General features: G+C 37.6%; 2 protein-coding genes across 2 annotated transcripts in view; both read left to right on the forward strand.

Moving 5' to 3' along the window:
* Positions 1-17,025, forward strand: part of irak1 (interleukin-1 receptor-associated kinase 1) — a 29,102-nt gene extending 12,077 nt beyond the window's left edge. The window contains exons 8-14 of the mRNA XM_079828022.1: positions 2,617-2,729; positions 5,862-6,069; positions 8,457-8,525; positions 8,602-8,826; positions 10,505-10,949; positions 11,063-11,182; positions 15,973-17,025. Of these exons, the coding sequence (XP_079684148.1) occupies positions 2,617-2,729; positions 5,862-6,069; positions 8,457-8,525; positions 8,602-8,826; positions 10,505-10,949; positions 11,063-11,182; positions 15,973-16,070 (1,278 nt within the window). The 3' untranslated portion in view covers positions 16,071-17,025. The remainder of the gene's footprint in view (positions 1-2,616; positions 2,730-5,861; positions 6,070-8,456; positions 8,526-8,601; positions 8,827-10,504; positions 10,950-11,062; positions 11,183-15,972) is intronic.
* Positions 17,026-20,298: 3,273 nt separating this feature from the next.
* The window catches only part of hcfc1b (host cell factor C1b), a 60,735-nt gene continuing 60,055 nt past the window's right edge, over positions 20,299-20,978 (forward strand). The window contains exon 1 of the mRNA XM_079827283.1: positions 20,299-20,600. Within this exon, the coding sequence (XP_079683409.1) occupies positions 20,426-20,600 (175 nt within the window). The 5' untranslated portion in view covers positions 20,299-20,425. The remainder of the gene's footprint in view (positions 20,601-20,978) is intronic.

A 20,978-nucleotide genomic window follows, 5' to 3' on the forward strand; every position in this document is an offset into this window, starting at 1 on the left:
ACGAGGCATTATAAAAAAACGATAACTAACCAAAACTGTAATGTGCGTTTGGCAAAACTAACTAAAATAAAATAATAGATTAAATGTCCTTAGTTTTCGTCTTTGTCAATGTCTTTCATAGAGCAAATAACGTTCAGCTGCATTTCCTTTCCCTGCGTCTCTCACTCACGCATCTCTCTCTCACACACACACACACACACACTCACATACACTGCGTCTCCATGAGAACGAGTGTTCGACGTTGAAAGCAAGTTCGCGAAAGGTTGGTATCACGTGAACACCTTTACACAATCACATTAAAAAGTGGTATAAAAATATTTGGTAACATTTTAGAATAATGGTCATTAGTTAATGTTTTAACTAACATGAACTAACCATGAGCAATACATTTGTTTCTGTATTTGTTCATCTTTGTTAACGTTAGTTAATATAAATCCAGCTGTTCATGGTTTGTTCATGTTAGTTCACAGTGCATTAACTAATGTTAACAAGATTTTAATAATGCATTAGTAAATGTTGAAATTAACATTAACACAGATTAATAAACGCTTTATAAGTGCAGTTCATTTATTAGTTTATGTTAACTAATGCATTTGTGTTTGAGGTAAAATGCACTTGGTTTGTCGATGTCAAAACACTATATAAGCTGTGATTCAAATATTAATAATATTATGTCATTTGTATGAGTGGGCTTTTGTATAGGGTAAATTTAGTATAGGGTGTGAAAATTGTACAGCTGTGGTATTTGTATAGGTTTAGCTCAATTTAGGTTTAGGTTTAGCTATATATTTGTATTTTAGCTCAAAAATGGGTTGAATACATGCGGTTCATGTATGTCTTCTTTAGTCGATTGGCTCTTTAGGTTTTTTACTGGCACACTTCACTTACACATTTTGCACTGCGCAGTGTTGAGACTGTTTACATATTTGTGCCCATATGTACATTTTATGTACTGGTTTTATTTTTGAATGAATATTTTCTAAAATTGTATGTTTTTGTTGAGTTATTATTACACAATACTTTTTCTGACCAAATAGACCTTGAACGCGAGTCTATTTGGCTTCAAACGCTCGATTTATATGTGCTTCCAATTCGCTGTGCGAATGGATTCAAAATGTTCAAGCAAAATGTTGATGCTCTATTCGCGTTTGGTGTGAACGCAGCATTAGAGAAGAGGAAGGGTTGTTGACATGCCATCGAAACGCTGTTATTTTCAACCCTTCACAGACTCTGCCGTATTAGCATAGATGAGTTGTCTTTGTCTCAACTAATTTGCATTTAAAGGGGCGCACTCAAAAATGTTACATTTTTGCTCACCCCCAAAAAGGGACAATTTTAACATGCTATAAAAAATGATCTGTGGGGTATTGAGCTAACTTCAAATACACACTCTGGGGACACTATTTTACATGACATGTTTTTGTGAAAACCGTGTGAACGGCACAAACCACATGGAATCTGATCTTTTCAATTCTGCACTCATGGGAAAGATTTTACACACCTGAAGTTGCGAAAGATAGTCAGGGAAGGACAGTAATGTGTCAGGTCTATATACAAGCAAAACATGAGGGCTTGTATCATAAATGTTTAAAAATTCAGCTCTTTGTTTTTGTGAATATCGCCTGCGCATAAATTCGCTGGCTTCCGCGGCAGATTACACTATAAATGAACGCGGAATCACTTACTTTAATGTTCTCTGTGTTTACTTTGTCCTTTTTTTGCACACGTGGGTCAGTTTGGGGTCATGATCTATTCACACTGGAATCTGATATTGGCCACATTTAAAACAACAATGTATTAGCGAGCATTAGTGCTCAATTTCACCTATGTTAACATAGCCTAATTCTCACTAGTCAAATTAGGGACAACTGTGGTGATTTCTGTATCTTGTGCACTTTAATTGTATGGAAATAAGCCCTCAGAACAGTCATTTGGGTTTGGAAGAACATGAAGGTAAGTAAATGAGGACAGAAGTTTAATTTTATGTGATCTAACCCAGGGGTTTTCAAACTGGGGTCCTCCAGAAGGTCATAGGGGGTCCCCAGAAAATTTCAGAGAATAAAAAGACAAAGCAAAAATGGATAAAGTCTAACGAACATTTAATTTCTAAATGTTTCTCTCCTTTCTTGCCGTGTACATACTTTCCAGAATTGTATACCGGTATGTTTGTTTTGTATCTTTTATTGTGAGTTTTTCTCACCATAGTCCCTTTATCTTGATCTCTGGGGTTGTAAGGCAGTTTTCTTAACGCAGTACTTAAGCTGCTTGCATACATTTATTGTGAAAGTTGCTTATACAAATAATTTTTAATTGAAAATGTTCTTCTTCAGGTTTATATCCAACATTAAGTATAGCCAATTTAAGTTTGAAAACAATATGTTGCATTTATAATGTCACACTTACCGTTTATATAACATTTTAAATGTTTTTTCATACATAACATTTTAGGATTTTAGGTAGGGGTCCTTGGCCCTTTCAATCCTTCTGTGTTTTACATTTACATTTACATTTATGCATTTGGCAGACGCTTTTATCCAAAGCGACTTACATTGCATTCAAGGTACACATTTTACATTTTGTCAGTTCTGTGTTTTACACAATGCTTGTTTCTTTCAGGACCGCATCGCCCTCTCTTGGTCACAGCGTGTAAATGTGTTACTGGGCACTGCCAAAGCTATTCAGTACCTGCATTCCAGCGCACCTGCACTTATTCATGGAGATATCAAGAGGTGAGTGTAAGAACATGTAAGCCACCTGAACACTACCTTTCACAAGTTTGTGGTCAGTATTTTTTTGTTCTGAAAGAAATTAATACTTTTATTCAGCAATGATGCATTCAATTGATCAAAAAGGACAGTAAAGAATATGATCAAAAATCATTCTAATATGATGATTTGATGCTCACAAACATTTATGATCAGTGTTGGGGGATAACGCATTACAAGTAACTTGAGTTACGTAATAATATTACTTTTTCAAGTAACTAGTAAAGTAACGCATTACTTTTCAAATTTACAACAAAATATCTGCATTACTTTTTCAAAAAAGTAACGCAAGTTACTTTTTCACATTTATTTGACTGACAGCTCTCCTGTCCCCATGTTGAGAAAAGTGAGAGTAAGTGCAGAGGTGTGTGTGTAAATGTGTTATTGTAGTTCTAGACTAAATGTGAGCATTTACTCATCTCACTTGCACAATGAAGATTCTGTACTCCTCAAAATTAATAAAATCAGTCAAATGCAAAATCAGAGTACTATGCAAACCTCAAATATATAAATGTTAAATAAAACTAATATTTGTATGCATTTAATCTACCTTTATTGACCAATGTCATGCTGCTGACCTGTGATGATTCAGTTAAGCCATGAGCAAAAATTACAAGATTTTTGTTTTTATTGGTAAAACTTTTTTCTCCTGCATCCTATTCTTCCATTATCCAGAATGGCAGCACATTTTTACCTCAGCCTGAGGCCTATTATTTAAATTTTGGTATGAAGAGGTCTTTACATTTGCACAAAAAATGACTTTTTTTGCTATTAAAAAACAAAATAAAAAAGCAAGCCCATCCCAGGTGAGAAAAAGTAACGCAAAAGTAACGTAACGCATTACTTTTCTTAAAAAGTAACTAAGTAACTCAATTAGTTACTTTTTAAGGGAGTAACGCAATATTGTAATGCATTACTTTTCAAAGTAACTTTCCCCAACACTGTTTATGATTATTAATGTTAAAATCAGTTGAGATGCTCAATATTTTTGTAGAAACCATATGTTTCTACAAAACAGCATTTTTTACTGAAATCCTTTGTAACATTACACATGATGTACCGCCCCACTTCGAGCACTGATACAATGGCAAAAAGGTGTCTTTGAAATCACATTGCACCTTACTTTCTCTAAAAGGCCAAACATTAGTGGTGTCAACAATAATCGATTCGGCAATGCATCGCAATGCGGGGCATGCACGATTCAGCATCGATGCGGCAAAGTGCCATAATCGATTATGTCATCGTTTATTTTCTGGCCTTGAGCTGGACAATAAAGTTGTGAAGTTTCAACTACTTCCGGGGTCATAACAACAACAACAATCAAGATGGCTGAGGCGGAGGGAGATTACTGATTAATTAAAACACTTATGTTCACTGCTGGAACAAGTTGGCTGTTATTATTGCTCTATTTAATTTCAAATGGTTCTAAAGCAGAGAAGAGAAACATTTCTCATTCAAAGCACTGAAAGCAGAGATTTATGTTTTCTTTTTCAGGTTTGAAAATGCCATATCCAATACCCTGTACCATTCAATTTTATTTTATTTAATGACATTTATGTCAAAGATACAGGAGAGTGAAAATACACACATAGCAGCCAATAAAATCTGTTGTTCAATATCTGACTGCTTGTATTGACTTTTGACTGATTAAAAATGTGCCTTGTTGTGTGCAGTAGAATTGTGATGCATCGTAGAATCGAATTGAATCGAATCGTTACCTGGTGAATCGTAATCGAATCGAATTGTGAGGGCAGTGCCAATGCACACCCCTACCAAACATCAATCCTAGCTTGAGTTTCTGAGAATCACACTGTTGTTACATAAAATGTAGGAATCATATTGACCCGGGTGACCATCCATCTCAGGTCTTCAGATTAGTTTTCACAATGTGAGTGCAGTGACTTCTTCAAGTTTTACAAATGTAATGGGCGCAAGGTACGTTTAGATTGGGATGGGTTTAAGTCCATGAAAAAAATAACATCAGGGTCAGTTTACTTGTTAGCCACTGGTGTTGTTAAAACACTAGCACCCAAAATGAGAATTCATGCTTGAAGATTTCCCTAAGATAAAATCAACTGCAGCACCATTTTTCTTTTTGTTCCAATATATTGTTCACATGAATCAAATGCAGAGGTGGACAAAGTACACAACTCTATTACTTGAGTAAAAGTAAAAGTACTACTGGTCAAATATTACTCCGTTACAAGTGAAAGTTCTAAAAACTGATTTCTACTTAAGTAAAAGTAAAGAAGTATTTGTTTTTAAAAGTATTTAAGTATTAAAAGTAAATTTCATTTTTTATGTCAATGCATTATTTTATTATTGTTGCATTGTTGTATAAATGCACATTATGCCATCATGTTGGTTTAAGCCAGTCAGTGATGCTCCATCCGACATGCTAGCATACGACTACCTTAAACTCATTTCTTTACATTTGTAGAGTGTTGTAACTTTAAGTATTGAAATTTTCAATTTCTTGTATAAAAGTTACAAAGCTCTTTACAAAGCTGCTGTCACTTTAAGCCTGAATGCATGGACCCTATACTCTGATACGCATCCGATATTCTCCCAACTGTTTACTCTTCTCTTTCTCCCAGACATCTACATTTTTGAACATTTTATGAGACATGCATCAAAGTGTATGCCAACTAAACTAATCTTTTGAGAAAGCTATAAACTGATCAGTGTTCAAAAAATGTTGGGAAACTTCACATGACATGACACTCATGACAAGAGTGATTACTGATAGGCTGTCTGCAAAAAAAAAAAAAAACTTTTAAAGAAGAAAAAAAATCATCCACTGACTTTTAAAGCTGCTACAGAAACGACTTTCGACTTTGAGGACCTTGATAGAAATGTAGTGGAGTAAAAAGTAGGATATTTGTCTTACAAATGTAGTGAAGTTAAAGTAAAAGTATCCCTAAAAAATAATACTCCAGTAAAGTACAGATACTCAAAAAGTGTACTTAAGTACAGTACTCAAGTAAATGTACTTAGTTACTGTCCACCTCTGATCAAATGAATAAAATATGTTGCAAATGCCATTTAATGTTGGTTTCATGTTAACATTTAGGGTTGTCACAAATCTTTCCTCAGCTCTAACATCCTTTTAGGGGATTACCTGGAGCCCAAGCTGGGGGACTTTGGATTGGCGCGTTTATGTCGGAACCCCAGCAAAAACCCAGGCAAAACGTCCACTGTGGCTCACACTGCAACGGTACGGGGAACTCTCGCCTACCTCCCAGAAGAATACCTGAAGGATGGACAGCTAGGAGTGGAGATTGACGTCTACAGCTTTGGAGTGGTGAGATGCAACTTTCAAGACTTGCGTTGTAAAACAACAACAAAATGAAGATATTTTTGATGAAATCTGAGAGATTTCTGTCCCTTCAAAAAGTTCATAAAGAAATCGTAAAACTAATCCATATGAATTGATTTCTAAAGAGACACGAGTGCTTTATGTAATGAACAGATTGAATTTAGGCTTTTATTCACATAAACATTGATCAGCGAACATAAACAGAAGCTCAATCGTACTTGCTTGTGAACAAATTGGTACTCGCGCACATCAAGAAAGTATGATCGAGTTTCTGTTCACCATATCTAATGTATGCGTTTATGCATGTTTTTATGTGAATAAAAATTCAATTTTCATCATGTAAAATGAGCGTGTCTCTTCAGAAAATGTGGACTAAACCTCTCGAATCATGTGGATTATTTTGATGATCTCTTCATTTTGGAAGTGGTAGTTGCTTAGCTGTCAATGGAGGGAACGAAATCTCTCAATTTCATAAAAAATATCTTCATTTGTGTTGTTGAACGAAACTGTTACAGATTTTGAATGACGTGAGTGGGTGAGTGACGGCAGGATTTTCACTTTTGGGTGATCTATCACTTCAATAGCAATAAGTTATTATAACTTCAACAGCCCTGATTGTACTCAAATTCTCACCATCGCCACTCAACAATATTTTATTACAATAATATTCAAGTGGGCTGGGATCCACAAAAAAAATCCCATTGTGAATTGAGATCCATCACACCTAATGAGATTACAGCTTACTTTCAAGGCCAATGTAAAAACTACTTTTTGGTTTTTAAGGAGGACCCACCCTTAAAGGGGCTATATGCAACTTTTTCCCCAAAATAAACGTAACAAAAGCCTTTTTATTTTACCATTTATGACTCAAACATCTCCTGATGAGCATACTGACACCTTGTCCGCTCACAGTGGGTGCACCTATAAGCCTGTATCCTATTTTTCCTATTTTCTGTCGGGTCGTTTTTTTCCCGCGCTGTCTGCGGATGTGACGTCACCACCGCTGCGAGAGCGAGCAGAAAATAAGAGCAGTTCTGTTTTTTGGCCACAGGTGTCAGTCGCGAGTTTAAATTTCAGAAAAACGCAAATAGCCCCTTTAAAGGTGCACTATGTAAGTTTTCCGTCCGCTAGAGGTCGCCTGTTCCAAACAAAAGCGTAGTTTGATGACGCCACGTTTAAGCGCAGAACATGTGGGACATGTGGTCTTCAGCTCACAGCCGGTGGGAAAGAATCGGGACAGGACTCGGGCAGAAATCATGTTCATCCATGGGCATCATAACCATTGCATGTGGGTGGGACAAGACCCACCCACTTTTTACGATCAATGATATTGGACCCACTCACTTTTAATGTCTCTAATTAAGTCTGTTTACCTTCCCCTAACCGATAAACACTTGTTATTAAACACGTTAGACACTTTATTTCCACTTTTCTAATATTTTCTTAATTTTTATTGAAAATAAATGCCTTTCCGATCTGATATGTGATGGGAAAAGGGAGTAGAGTGAGTTCGGCAAAAGGCGGATTCGAACCTCGGTTCGATTTGCGTCAACTTGATACCAAGGTCTTACCCCTACACTATTACCACTCTCAATTATATGGTGATTTACATCATTTTGTCTTGCTCAACAAGATGTTTAGCAAACAAGGCGGTATATTTGTACCTAATGTAAATGGCATCTACTCCAGTACATTTTTTCTGAGAGAGGACCCACCCACATTTTTTTATGCTTCAGACGCCCATTTGTGCATGGATGCGATTATTAACGTTATGAAGCAGAGCAGGACGAGTGTTGTGGAGCTGAGGAACCGCTGGAGCGATTGTTAATAAGATGAACGCAACACAAGCCTTGCGAGCAGCGGGACTTTTATTATGCCTCAGTCGCCACTTCCTCTCCTCCGCTCATGAGTGTGAGGTAACGCAGCTCTGTTGATCATATTAGATGCACAGAGTAACGTCATAACATAATTTTCAACACACTCAAATGTGTTCTCTCGGCGGCTGCTATGACACTTGTTCACACTGCAGTTAGAGTAAAGCGTTTCTGCAAAATAAAACCAGAAACCGAGGGTAACGCAGATATGATGTCATCGACAGGCCACGCCCTCACACATCCCGGTTCCTCAGTTAAAATAGCAATTTACTCACGATTTACAAATAGTTGGAAACATTTGGGATATTGTAAGTACTCAACTGAACAAAATATATAACACTGGCCTAGAGGTTTTTGGATATTTACTGAAAATGTTTTACATAGTGCAGCTTTAATCTTTAAACTCTTTTATGGTTCATGCAATTAAACAGTTGCTGCAAACGTCTTAAGGCTTTCCATTATTGATAAAGTAACACTCCAGTTTCTCTCGCACCGCAGGTCATGCTAGAGGTACTCACTGGACGGCAGGCTCTTGAGGTCAATGGCCAGTCCAAAACGGTTTACTTGGTGAGAAGAGCTGAAGTCATATTATAGTAAGATGTATTCGTGTAGAGTTGGTGTTAATGGCTGTTATTTCTCACAGAAAGATCTGGTTAAAGAGGAGGAAGATGATGGGAGAAGCTTCAGCAAAGGGAAGCACTCGCGGGAGCTGTCCTATGCTAACGCAGCGGAGAACATCTGCAGGAAACATCTGGATCCTCGATTGGTGACTAAAGACGCCCCTACCCCTCATGGATCAATGGAAATCTCTCAACTGGCATGTCAATGTTTAGAACGACGGAGGAAGAAGAGACCTCGCATGACGGATGTATGAGAATCTATTCAAATGCTATTTGTTTGTAATACCAGTTATTTTAAATATAATATTTCACAATATTACAGTTTTTACTGTATTTCTGATCAAATAAATGCAGCCTTTGTGAGCATAAGAGACTTCTTCAAAAACATCTTAAAGCTACACTGTGTAACTTTTTTAGTTTATTCTTAGCTAAAAACACTTAGTTCTTTCAAAAATATATGTGCTCATTAATGTATATTTACTTCTTTCAAGTAATAAAGTATTCTCGTAAGTTTATAATATGCCATTGAAAATACATACGGGTGAGGGTTCGAATGCGGGTCGCCATGTTGCCCCTCCATCTTGAAAGTACATTAGCCAAAGAGGGACATACCCGTAAATTCAAGCTTCGCCTTTCGTGTTTTAACACTCGATGGCACCGTGTCGAATGTGGACGAGGTCGAACTGGAAGCCATGTTAATCTTGGACTAAATCGGCCACCGTAGGAGTTGAAACGAAATCGGAATTGAGAGGAACAGAAACTAATATTCACTGGATGGTCATATACCTTTTCGCCACTAGATGGGGGAAAATATCACACAGTGTAGCTTTAAAGGGTAACTAAACCCTAAACCAACTTTTTTTAGTTAATGATATTGGGGCTATAATACTGGGGCTTTATTAATGCTGTTCATTGATTCGAGTAAATGTTTTGACATTTGAGTATAAAGTGTTTTAATTCTATAAAATATGGTGTAAAACCGCCAAAGTGCTGCCCTCTTAAGGTTGAACGGTGGCTACTGCAGTTGAATTTTCCTATTGGCCGTTGTGGGTCATCGTGACGTAGGATGGCACTTCCAACGGCTCACTATCCGCGCCCCTAGCGCGAGCTCACCACGCCCTCAGAAATGTTTCCCCCAATCACAAGATGAGAACGGCTTCACTCCAGTATGAACTCTCATGTTACATGAAGTGGAAACATTATGAATGAAACTCACTTGACACTTGCTTTAAAATTGTATTGAAGAAAATACGGTTAAATAATGCAGTTGTCAGTACACGTCAGGCTTTTCTTGCGATATTATTGCCGCCCGTCATGTGTACAGATAATTTTCATACATGAGACTCGCTTTCAAACCCTGACACGCAAGTGGTTGCCGCGGACGCAGATAGATTAGGTCGGTTCTCTTGCGCGGCTGCTTCACTAGCATCGTCGGCGTCGGGAGTTAACGCAGTTTGAGCAGCGGCTCGCATTGATAAGGCTCTGGGTCTGTGTCTACAGACAATCCATCCTTCTCCACTTCAGGTGAAGGTAGGAGAAATGACCGCACTGTTGCAAAGCTACTGGCGTCACTCCAGTCATTCTCCATCTTTGCGACTCGCGAGTCTGACAGCTGTCAATCAATCCGTCACTGCGGGTCTCAGGTCACGCCCTCCGCTCAGCCCCGCCCTCGGTTCATCCCCTCTGTGTCCGCCGGGCTCTGCCCACTTTTCCAGCATTTTTTGAAAATTGCCAGTGGGTGGAGTTAAGCTCTGAGCTGGGGTTTAGTTACCCTTTAAGAATTCCAAACTTTTGAATTTGAACTTTTTGAATGGAAAACTAAATTATGACTTTCCGGCTAACAATATGACATCAGGGAAAACATTTTTTATTCATACTATTGTTATAATTCTCAGGCTTATTCTGGCTCTGTTGGTGTTTTTATAGGTATTCAAAGCACTTCAAGATGTGCATTCAGGGTTGAAGACCTCTGGCAGATCGACCATGGTTCAAATATCTCCTGTATCATCTCATCCATCCACCCCTGAGCCTCTGCGCTCCGAAAGCAGCTCCCTGGACTCTCTCGCCCATCAGTTCTCCAAACTCCACCCTCAAGAGAACACGTACCCCTGCCTTCACAAGCCTATCTTTCCCAGCTTGGCCTCTGTAATAACTCCGTCTAGCTGCTCAGAGTCAGAGTTGAATGCTGAATCATGGGCTTCACAGTCCTCCGGCATGCCATGTGAATCAGATGAGAGTCAAGGCTTTTCTCAGTACTTGACCAATCACTGTAGCGGACCTCAGTCAGCATCATGTGAGGCCTGTGGCGTTCAGAGCACTAAAATAAGCGGTTCTTTAGAGGAAAACCCATCACAGTCCAGTCCGAATGAAGGTAACATTTGTTATTAAAACGAATAGGAGCGTCATACATATATTGCGATAAGTATTTTTCTGAATGTATGTTATTATATCTTTCTTCTTGTCCCTGTTTCTGAATCTTGACAGATTTTTCTGACCAGAAAGTGTTTATCAACCCTGTGAGGCAGCGACTGGTCCAGAACATGGAGCTTTATGAAGAGGGGAGGATTTTAACTTCTGAGTTGCTATCATCAGGCGGCTCATTATGTAAGTGTCCACATCAATTGTAAATGGATTCCATAACTGTATACAAACATATGTTTAGTGGGGACTGTTCTTGGTTCTTCAGGCAACACAAGATGTTGTTTTAATTTAATTCAAGCTAACCCATGTAGAATAGTAATGGATGCTGGTTTCATGCTTGCATCTGTTCAACTAGGATCTGCTGAAGATTTACTTTTAATGCATCGCAAAGGTCACAAAATGCCAGTTATAACTATTAAAGTGCTACTGTAGTGACAAATATTAGGCCGAATACAAGACCCCAATTGTGTAACCAAGCCCAGTAAGCAATAAAGACACATTTTGTATGTTTTCAACAACCTGATATATGTCCAACAAATTCAGTAAAACATATAACTCAGCAAAAAGGAAACGTTCAGGATACTGTATTTTAAGTGCAAATCCAAATAAACTTTAAAGGCCATTATTGGAAGCGGTTTAAACTATGTTTTTCATACTTGTTCAAGCATGAAAGGCAAAGCCATTTCACCCTGTAGCCCAAGACTGGTTTCCCACTGAAGCTAAGCAGGGCTGAGCCTGGTCAGTATCTGGATGGGAGACCAACTGGGAAAACTAGGTTGCTGCTGGTAGAGGAGTTAGTGAGGCTCAGGGGTCTGTGTGGGTCCTAACGCCCCAGTATAGTGATGAGGACACTATACTGTTAATAAGCACCGTCCTTCGGATGAGACGTTAAACCGAGGTCTTGACTCTCTGTGGTCATTAAAAATCCCAGGATGTCCTTCGTCAAAGAGTAGGGGTGTAACCCCGGCATCCTGGCCAAATTTGCCCATTGGCCCCTGTCCATCATGGCCTCCTTATCATCCCCTTCATCACTCTGTCTCCTCTCCACCATCAGCTGGTGTGTGATGGGCGTTCTGGCACAAAATGGCTGCCGCCGCATCATCCAGGTGGTGCTGCACATTAGTAGTGTTTGAGGAGATTCCCCCCTAGAGTGCCTAGAAAAGCGCTATATAAATGTAACAAATTATTGTTTTTAATTAAATGCTTTTTAAAGTAAACCCCTTGGGCCGTGTGTGTATAAAGACTAGGGCTGGGGAAGTTAACGCGGGCGATTAATTTTTTCAGCTTAACGCGCATTAAAAATGTTTAACGCAAATAACGCAGCATCCGTTTTTATATCTCTTTTTGCCTAGCGTTGCATTATATGATCACGCTCCTATTCATGTAAATGCTTCCAAGCGCGACAAGACACAAGAGAATGCGCTGTATGTCAATGTCCTGTGTGTGTGTGTCAGTGTCCTGTCTGTGTGGCTGCGTCTCATATCAGCTAATCGAGGGACACTCTGACACACACACACACACACACACTCGACGCACAGACAGACTCGCGTCAGTCTCCTGCTCACATCGAGTTCTCTTTTGCTCTTGAACAAACAATAACAACAACACAGATTTTTGAGTATTCTCATATTAGGAGTCTTAAATTATTTAAATAACGTCTTAAATGAACTTAAAGATTTGTGAGGAAATGAGATGCACGGGACAGCGCATGAGATGCGCGGCCGTTCTTAAAGTGACAGGAGCACTGATGATGCCTGTCATTAATGTTCATCAAAGAACAACGGGAACAGAGAAAATTGTAGCTTTAATGATGATTAATCTGTATTTCATTTATTATTTATGCAGTTAGGAAGGGGTTTGATAACTATTACATTTCTGTATATGTATAACAGGGAAGGCCACGGGTAAATATAACATTTATTATAATGGGTTTATGTAAAGATTGTTTTAAGTTCACTTCAACTAAAAGTTGTTTTTTTAAAGCCTAATAAATGTTGAAATTGGGAGCTTTCAGTTATACTGTAATGTAACGTCATTAATGTTTCATAGAGACATCAGTGATACTGGCCTTCATTCATAAAAAGATGCAATTACAAAACACATTTAAAATATACTGTCTTTAAATTAGTTATACATTAATTTGGAGAGTAACTGAAATTATTACAATATCAAAATATTAAAAAACTTGTGATTAATTACAGAAAAAATGTTTTTTTAATCGATTCGCAGCCCTAATAAAGACACATTCAGCATGCGCAGTGTCTAGTGGACTTTGTTTTCTCGTGCTCAAGTCACTCGCACAAGCCCTGTTGACTCTGTGGTCACAAAAATAGGTCTGCATGCGGATGGTGTGCTCGGACATCTGCTGACCCTCCTAATGATGACGACCATTTCACTCTTTTCAGAGAGTGAAAGTACATTTTCCTTCAGTGTGTCCTTCACTCGTTCCACGATGCTGCTCATGCGTGTTAGTGTTTTCTACATTGCTCGTGCCTCTGTGATGCTGCGTGGTAGCAGCTGTTAGGGTAACAGCTTAGGACCAATAGTGAAAAATGAAGAGTCAGGAGTTTGATTAATTAAAGAGAAATGTACTGAAGAATAGTTTGCAGTTTCATCAGCAGAAGCCAGCTTCAAGTCTCACAAGGAGTTCGTAGGTACTTTGTATTCATATAATTTCTGAACAGTTATACTGTTTTCAAGGTCTAACCACGTCATTACTGCCATGTGGAATGATTCTGATTGGCTCAGAGAAAATGCACAGTCATGGTAAATTTCCACACAAGGATAGATAGCAGAGCATAAACTAAATCACTAGAATCACTAAACTAGGTAGACTAGTTGTCGCCCCATCACTAGAATTAGATCATTGTTGACCTCTGAGGTTGCAGAGAGGCGTCTTCACACACACACACACACACACACACACACACACACACACACACACACACACACACACACACACACACACAAAAGCTCCCTAGCATCACAGCTCTCCCAAGGTTGGACTACATATCAACAAAGCACTTCACCAAAACATGCTGATAACATGTGCTTCTCTCTCAGCAAGAGGTACAGACAATAGTGCAATTCTTTAGGGTTTCAGTAAAAGGAAATGAAATGAAAGACAAATCCACATTTCATCTCTGGAAGCCGGGCTAAATGAGCAATCCCTGCATTCCTGTCGATTTGGAGGTGTGTGTGATGCCCCCAAAATCCAAACACACGACAACATGTTCTGAAATCAAGTGTTCTTGCGAAACAACACACACCACCAGGACAGACCCTCAGTCACCACTCAGAGACCAAATACAAACTCTAGAAATTATAAAGGAAGAAACAATCATTGGTCCTCTTGATATTAGCAAAATCATAACTGGAAAGAATCATTAAAATCATAATAATTATATAGGAGGATGAATATTGATTGAGGCTTTGATAATGAATTTAAAGGATTAGTTGACTTTTAAATAAACTTTTGCTGATAATTTACTCACGCCCATGTCATCCAAGATGTCCATGTCTTTCTTTCTATTCCTGGAAAACATTCCAGGGTTGTTCTCCATATAATGGACTTCAATGGGCCCCAAACGGTTCAAGGTCCAAATGACAGTTTCAGTGCAGCTTCAAAGGGCTTTAAACGATACCAGACGATGAATAAGGGTCTTATCTAGCGAAAAGATCCGCTTCTGCGAGAAACCGAGCAGTATTTATGCTATTATTTTACCTCTTATCAGACGAACGTGATCATCTCTGAGCTCCGCCATAACTTCCGCTAAGTGAGGTCAAAATACGACCGTGGTCATAGATATATTGATCGTAGATGCCTCATTAGTGCCTGCACGGATCAGTAGAATGAGGCATCTACGATCAATATATCTATGACCACACTCTATTTTGACCTCACTCAGCGGAAGTTATGGCTGAGCTCAGAGATGATCACCATCGTCTGATAAGAGGTAAAATAATAGCATAAATACTGCTGGGTTTCTCGCAGAAGCTGATGTTTCGCTAGATAAGACCCTTATTCATCGTCTGGTATCGTTTAAAGCCCTTTGAAGCTGCACTGAAACTGTCATTTGGACCTTGAACCGTTTGGAGCCCATTGAAGTCCATTATATGGAGAACAACCCTGGACTGTTTTCATCAAAACCTTAATTTCTTTTCGACTGCAGAAAGAAAGACATGGACATCTTGGATGACATGGGCGTGAGTAAATTATCAGCAAAAGTTTATTTAAAAGTGAACTAATCCTTTAAGTAGGATATATATATATATATATATATATATATATATATATATATATATATATATATAATTATATTGAAGCGGTGGTAGATTCCCGCATCTTTCACAGTATTGTACATTTTTAACCAGTTGATGGAAAAGTATTTTTATAATGTATTGTAAAAATCTGAATAATTCAGAATAAATAATTATTCACTGTATTTTAACATGCCCACGATAACAATATCGTGCATGTTCATTATCGTGATATATTGTATTACAAAATCACAACTTCTCATTTTCCGTCGGTCTTAGTACACGATGTATCTACGGAAGAGTCAAGTTTTAAATTGGAAAAATATCAAAACTCTTTGGTCATTTTTTGAGCGAGATGCTAACGGTCTAATCAGATTCAATGATCTATGCTAAGCTATGCTAAAAGTGCCACCGCCAGACCCGGAGATCGGCTTAATGGATTCAAAAACGGTAAAACTCAACTGTTCAACTCTAGGGGAGTCGGAAAATTAGCCTATTTTCAAAAATAGTGGCGTGTTCCTTTAAGGCTTCTCGTCTGAAGAACTCCGAAGTGCAATAATTTAATCTACAAAACAAATCCAAATGACTTCATACGGAGTTAAAAAGAGGGAAGATGATGTTTCCAAAATGCGCCGACACATTTTCTGTGCTTTTAGAAGTTGTCTGTTAATTGAATTGAAATAATATATTTCTGTATTTTCATTATTTTGTAGACCGAGGGATGAATGCGCAAACAAGGGAGCCAGAAGAGAGTGATGAGTTTGCAAATGAGACGTCTGAAATCAACATGGAGTCACCAGCCGCTGTTTAACACAGCACATTTATCTATTTATATTACAATATATTCATTCATTCATTTACGGTACTTTTTATTTTTCGGTTATGGTAGAGAAAATACCTCCATAAATACCTCTGCCAAAGCTTTTTATTATTTTTGATGGTAGTATCAAGTGAAAAGTGGTACGGAAAACGAACGCTCTGAAGTTGTGAACCTGTGAATCTTGACTGACAAGTTAAAGGCAAAGATTTAAGTGCATAATGTACTGTTATACGCCTGTTATTTTGGCGATCGAATGTCTGTTTGTTGTTTTTGGCTTTGTTCTCAGAGGCTTTTTTTAGCATGAAGTCAAGTTTATGGATTATGGCCAGAACACCTACATGTATGAGAGTACTATTTAACATTAATGACTTATCTATTTCTGTGGTACTAACTGGTGATTATGTTATATACATTAAATTAAACATTTAGCCTGTGCATTTTTCATTATGCACATTTTATTTTTAATCGTCAGCAAAACTACAGCAATACCACTAGAGGCCTATAACAGCCGTTTGAAATATCTCTACATTTGTCCCATTGCTTTTTAAACATCCACATGTCTCCCCTGGGCCAAAAAGCTGCTTTTATTTCACACTCTTAACTTTGTGATTGGCAGAATCTAAACTGAACTCTTGATTTTGCTTGCGTTATTGTTTATTGTACACACTGACTTGTAAAATGTTTGTACTTGAAAATTTGTTCACAGATGCATCTATTTAATCTGTTCTTTTGAACGAAAATGTTAAGGTAAATTGTCAAAACACAGATTTTGGGAATGGAATACAGCTCGTATCTGTGTTGGTAAGAGTGTTCTATAAGCATATACTATTTACATTATCAGAACTTTTTTTCATGCAGAGATCATGAATATTATAGAAATCATCAAATTACAGTGTTTGCCGTAGTTTCTGTTTCATAATAAAAAAATATTATATATTTGAACGTATTTCTGTGTCTGTGTATATATTCTATAATGGGTGTTTATATGTCCCAATGGTTGATTTGTTTTTATTTTTTATAATTTATGAAAAATTCACTAATATCCACCTTTTTGCATTTTTTTTAATATGAAGATCACATCAAAAACTTGCTAACTTTTTCCCTAATTTATTTTTAATCCCCTTTCCCAGAACTAAAAATCCAACATTAAATATAAATTACATGTTTAAAACAATGACAATCTAAAAAATTTCAATATTTATGTGTATTTTTTTTAAAGAAAAATAGATGCGTGTTGTGAATGCATATTGTTTATTCTTCATATATTTCTTCACATTCTACATAATATTATACATTCTAATAATGCTTTACTTTATTTTTATCTGACTTTGCTCAAGTAAATATGATAAAAAGATGTGAAGAAAATGGCCAATTTGAGGTAAATATCACTTTCGGGCAGATTGTTTTTATTGCACACATAAATCAAGCAGTGATTTTGTCAGATTGTGCAAAAATACAATGGCATAGAAAAAAACCTATACATGTAAATTCAAACTATCATTTCAACAAAGAATAAAATGTCTTCACACAGATACCAAAGGTTTGGAGGTTTCACCAGAGCTTCTTCTTGATCTTTCAAAACGGCTGACATTAATGTTTAGCACATGATCATATTTTGTCATTATAATTTTAATCTGATTAATTTTCAAATTGTTTGTTATAAATGAACATCTCATGAAAATGTTATGGGGTTTCTAATCGAAATATGACTTTCTGTTACAGAACAGGGCATTGATTTCATAAAGTCCACTGTAGAGACACCCGGACATATTCCTATGAAATATTAGATGTTATTATGAAAATGTTGCCCATTACTACACTTCTATTTTCATTACATGTTGCACCAAGAGCACATTAACATGCAAATTAGATGCAGTGTGTGTGTAGATTGAATGGGAAAATCCAGGCCATTTTACCCACATATTGCATAAAGTAAAATGGTATATCAATGCGTTCCGTTATATATTTCACAACATAGTTTAGAATCATCTTTAAACAAAGTTTGGTTAAAAAAAAAATCCTGAAACCTAAAAATGTATTGGTGAATCCAATTGTTTTTGCCTATACATGCAATTTTATGTCATTTTGTTTAAACAACGAGTCCTGGTGTCAGAGGACGTGAATAAAATATCATTTTTCAACAACAACAAAAATTGTCCATTTGTTTCTTATGCTCTAAACAATGTAATGATATGAAAAAAAATGCTAAATTCTTTTTTTCTGGGTCCCAGGAGGATATGATAGAAAACTGTTACAAAGATGATCAAGTTTTATCATCATACACTTACATTTATCATCCATGTAACCTTTCCTTTCCATAATTCTTTGTATGGAAAAGGTGGTTAAAATGGTTCTTTTTGAGAAACAAATTGGTGCTTTATTGCGTAGCTGTGAAACATTTATTTTTAAGAGTGCAAGTCATATCTTCCCAAAAATATCCGAGTGCATACAGTAGCGATGCGCGCGCTCTAGAGGCTGATGAATTATTGAGCGCTTGTCAGAAGATGGCGGCTTCCTGGGCGGCATGAAAAGATGTAGAGTTAGCAATATCTACAAGTGAAACGCGCACCCAGGGTTGAATTCGTTCTCAGAGTCCTCTCTCGTGATTTTTAAATTAAGTTAACGAATCGGAACGAGTAAGTATTTTGTGCCAGGCAATGACAGAATCCGACTATTTTGCAGCTTTCTGTGACGGCTAACGGTACATCCGCCATTTTTCTTGAGGGAAGCTAAGCGAGTAGCCAGAGACGAAACAAACACTAACTGAAGTTATTGAACTGTGCATCTCGAATAAAATGGCATTTGCCATTCTAACAGTAAATAAACATGAAACGTGTAACATTTTCTCTGTTGTGCCAAATGAGTATGTAGACTTTGCAATGATGTTATAAGCTACTTAGCATTGAAGCTAACTGGCTGCCCAATGGATCTCATTGAACATTTCAGTGCTAATGCGGCTAATAGCTAACAGCAGCCGATGTACGTTCTTCTTTTTAGTCTTATAAGCGCTGTTTTGTAGCAAGGACATGGAAGTATTATGGTGTATTTATATATAAACATACATATGCTTGTGGATAAATCAAAAGCACTAAGCTTTTATTCCAGAGAGGTGGATTGTTTGGTTTGTTTATCAAGATGGCGGCACCCAGACAAGAGAAGCATGAAAAATCCACATATCACAAAAAAAAATCAGCTTTTATTTTAACGCGCACTTTAAATGCGTCATTATTTTGGACCTTTAACCAATTGGAATTTTACCCGCGGCGATTAATTGACGATCGTGTTAAAATATGATTATATTATAATGATAAATTAAATATTTTGTTTTGATCGCCGCCCGTTTCTTTATTTATTTTTTAATTTAATTTTTGGGGTATTTTTTTTTCGTCGCCCATTTTTTTTAAATATTAATATTCTTTTCCGCACCCATCTTGTAATTCATATTTATTTTTTATTTTAAATTCGCTATTTATTTATTTATTTATTTGTATTGGTTTCCATCGCTCATTTCTATACACTTGCTTGTATGGTTTTTTTTTTACCGTCATATTTTTTTTACTATTAATTTTGTCCACCGTCCATTTCTATTCACTAGTTTGTATGTTCGTTTTTTTTAACCGTCATATTTTTTACTATTAATTTTTTCCACCGTCCATTTCCATTCACTAGCTTGTGTGCGATAGATTTTTTTCACCGCCCATTTCAGTTCATTAGCTTGTATGTATGTGTTAGCCTAGCCGCTTAGCAGCTAACTAGGCGCTCGTGCTGGTAGCGTTTAGCTAGCCTCTGCAAGATGGCGGCGTACACATCCTCATCGCGCTTTTCTTTTTCACTTAGAGACGTTTAACCTAAACATGCTTTTTCGTTTACTACGCGGAGATTTAAGGAAAAAATGCACAGGAGCCCACCTGCATGTGAAGTTGTGTATTTTTAGTCACGTCCCTTTATTTCTCCGGGAATTCGCGTTTCTTCAGCCGCCGGCGTCTGTCTATTTATTTTCTTCTCGTGCCGCTAAAATGGCGGTTCGCGCAGATTTGAGCGGCTAACATGCTAACCGGCCAACATTCTTCTTCACACGCTATACTTTTAGTTTCCGAAGCGCACAAACACTAATATTTGTTATAACGGGATTCTTTAGTACATTGTGTGCCGCATTTGGCCTAAAAAAAAAACCCGTGTGGAAGTCGAACACTTTGATCAGTTTGGTGACCTAGTTAGCTCGCGCGAGGCTACCTTGTATTAGCGGGCTAATCCAGTTAGCACAGAGATTTTGACACGAATGCTGTTGAAATCCAAGCTAAAATCACCGCTGTGCGTGGGATTTGTGTTTCGCTAGAGAAGTGGACATGGCTTCTTCGGGCACCTCGGTTCTGCAGCCGCGCTGGAAGAGGGTTTTGGGCTGGTCCGGCCCGGTTCCTCGCCCGAGACACGGACACCGAGCTGTGGCCATTAAAGAGCTGATGGTGGTGTTCGGCGGAGGCAATGAAGGCATTGTGGATGAGCTGCACGTCTATAACACAGGTGAGGATGTTGTTATTTTGTAATAACGCGGTTATTTATGCACGTACTTACGTTTTACTTCAATAGCATTTAGCTCACTATGTTATTAGCCAAATTGTGCTGTGGGCTTTGGTAGGCAGATGTGTTGTTTTGGTTAACACAAACGCTGTTTGACATCTCCAACAGTAGTGCATTTGTGCAGGTTTACACAGCTCCTTTTATTTCGATCAGCAATAATTCCTGGACTCATTGTTTACATATACAAGTGCATTAGCGCAGTTAGCGGCTAGACCAAATCTGCATAAGTGATCAGCTACCTAAGCTAACTAGCCATAAAGAATGTGCACAAAACTATATTACACTTGCTTGTGCGATTTAAAACTCACACCATCGTGTGTT

Source organism: Gobio gobio (genome assembly GCF_949357685.1).
Source record: "Gobio gobio genome assembly, chromosome: 10".
NCBI lineage: Eukaryota > Metazoa > Chordata > Actinopteri > Cypriniformes > Gobionidae > Gobio > Gobio gobio.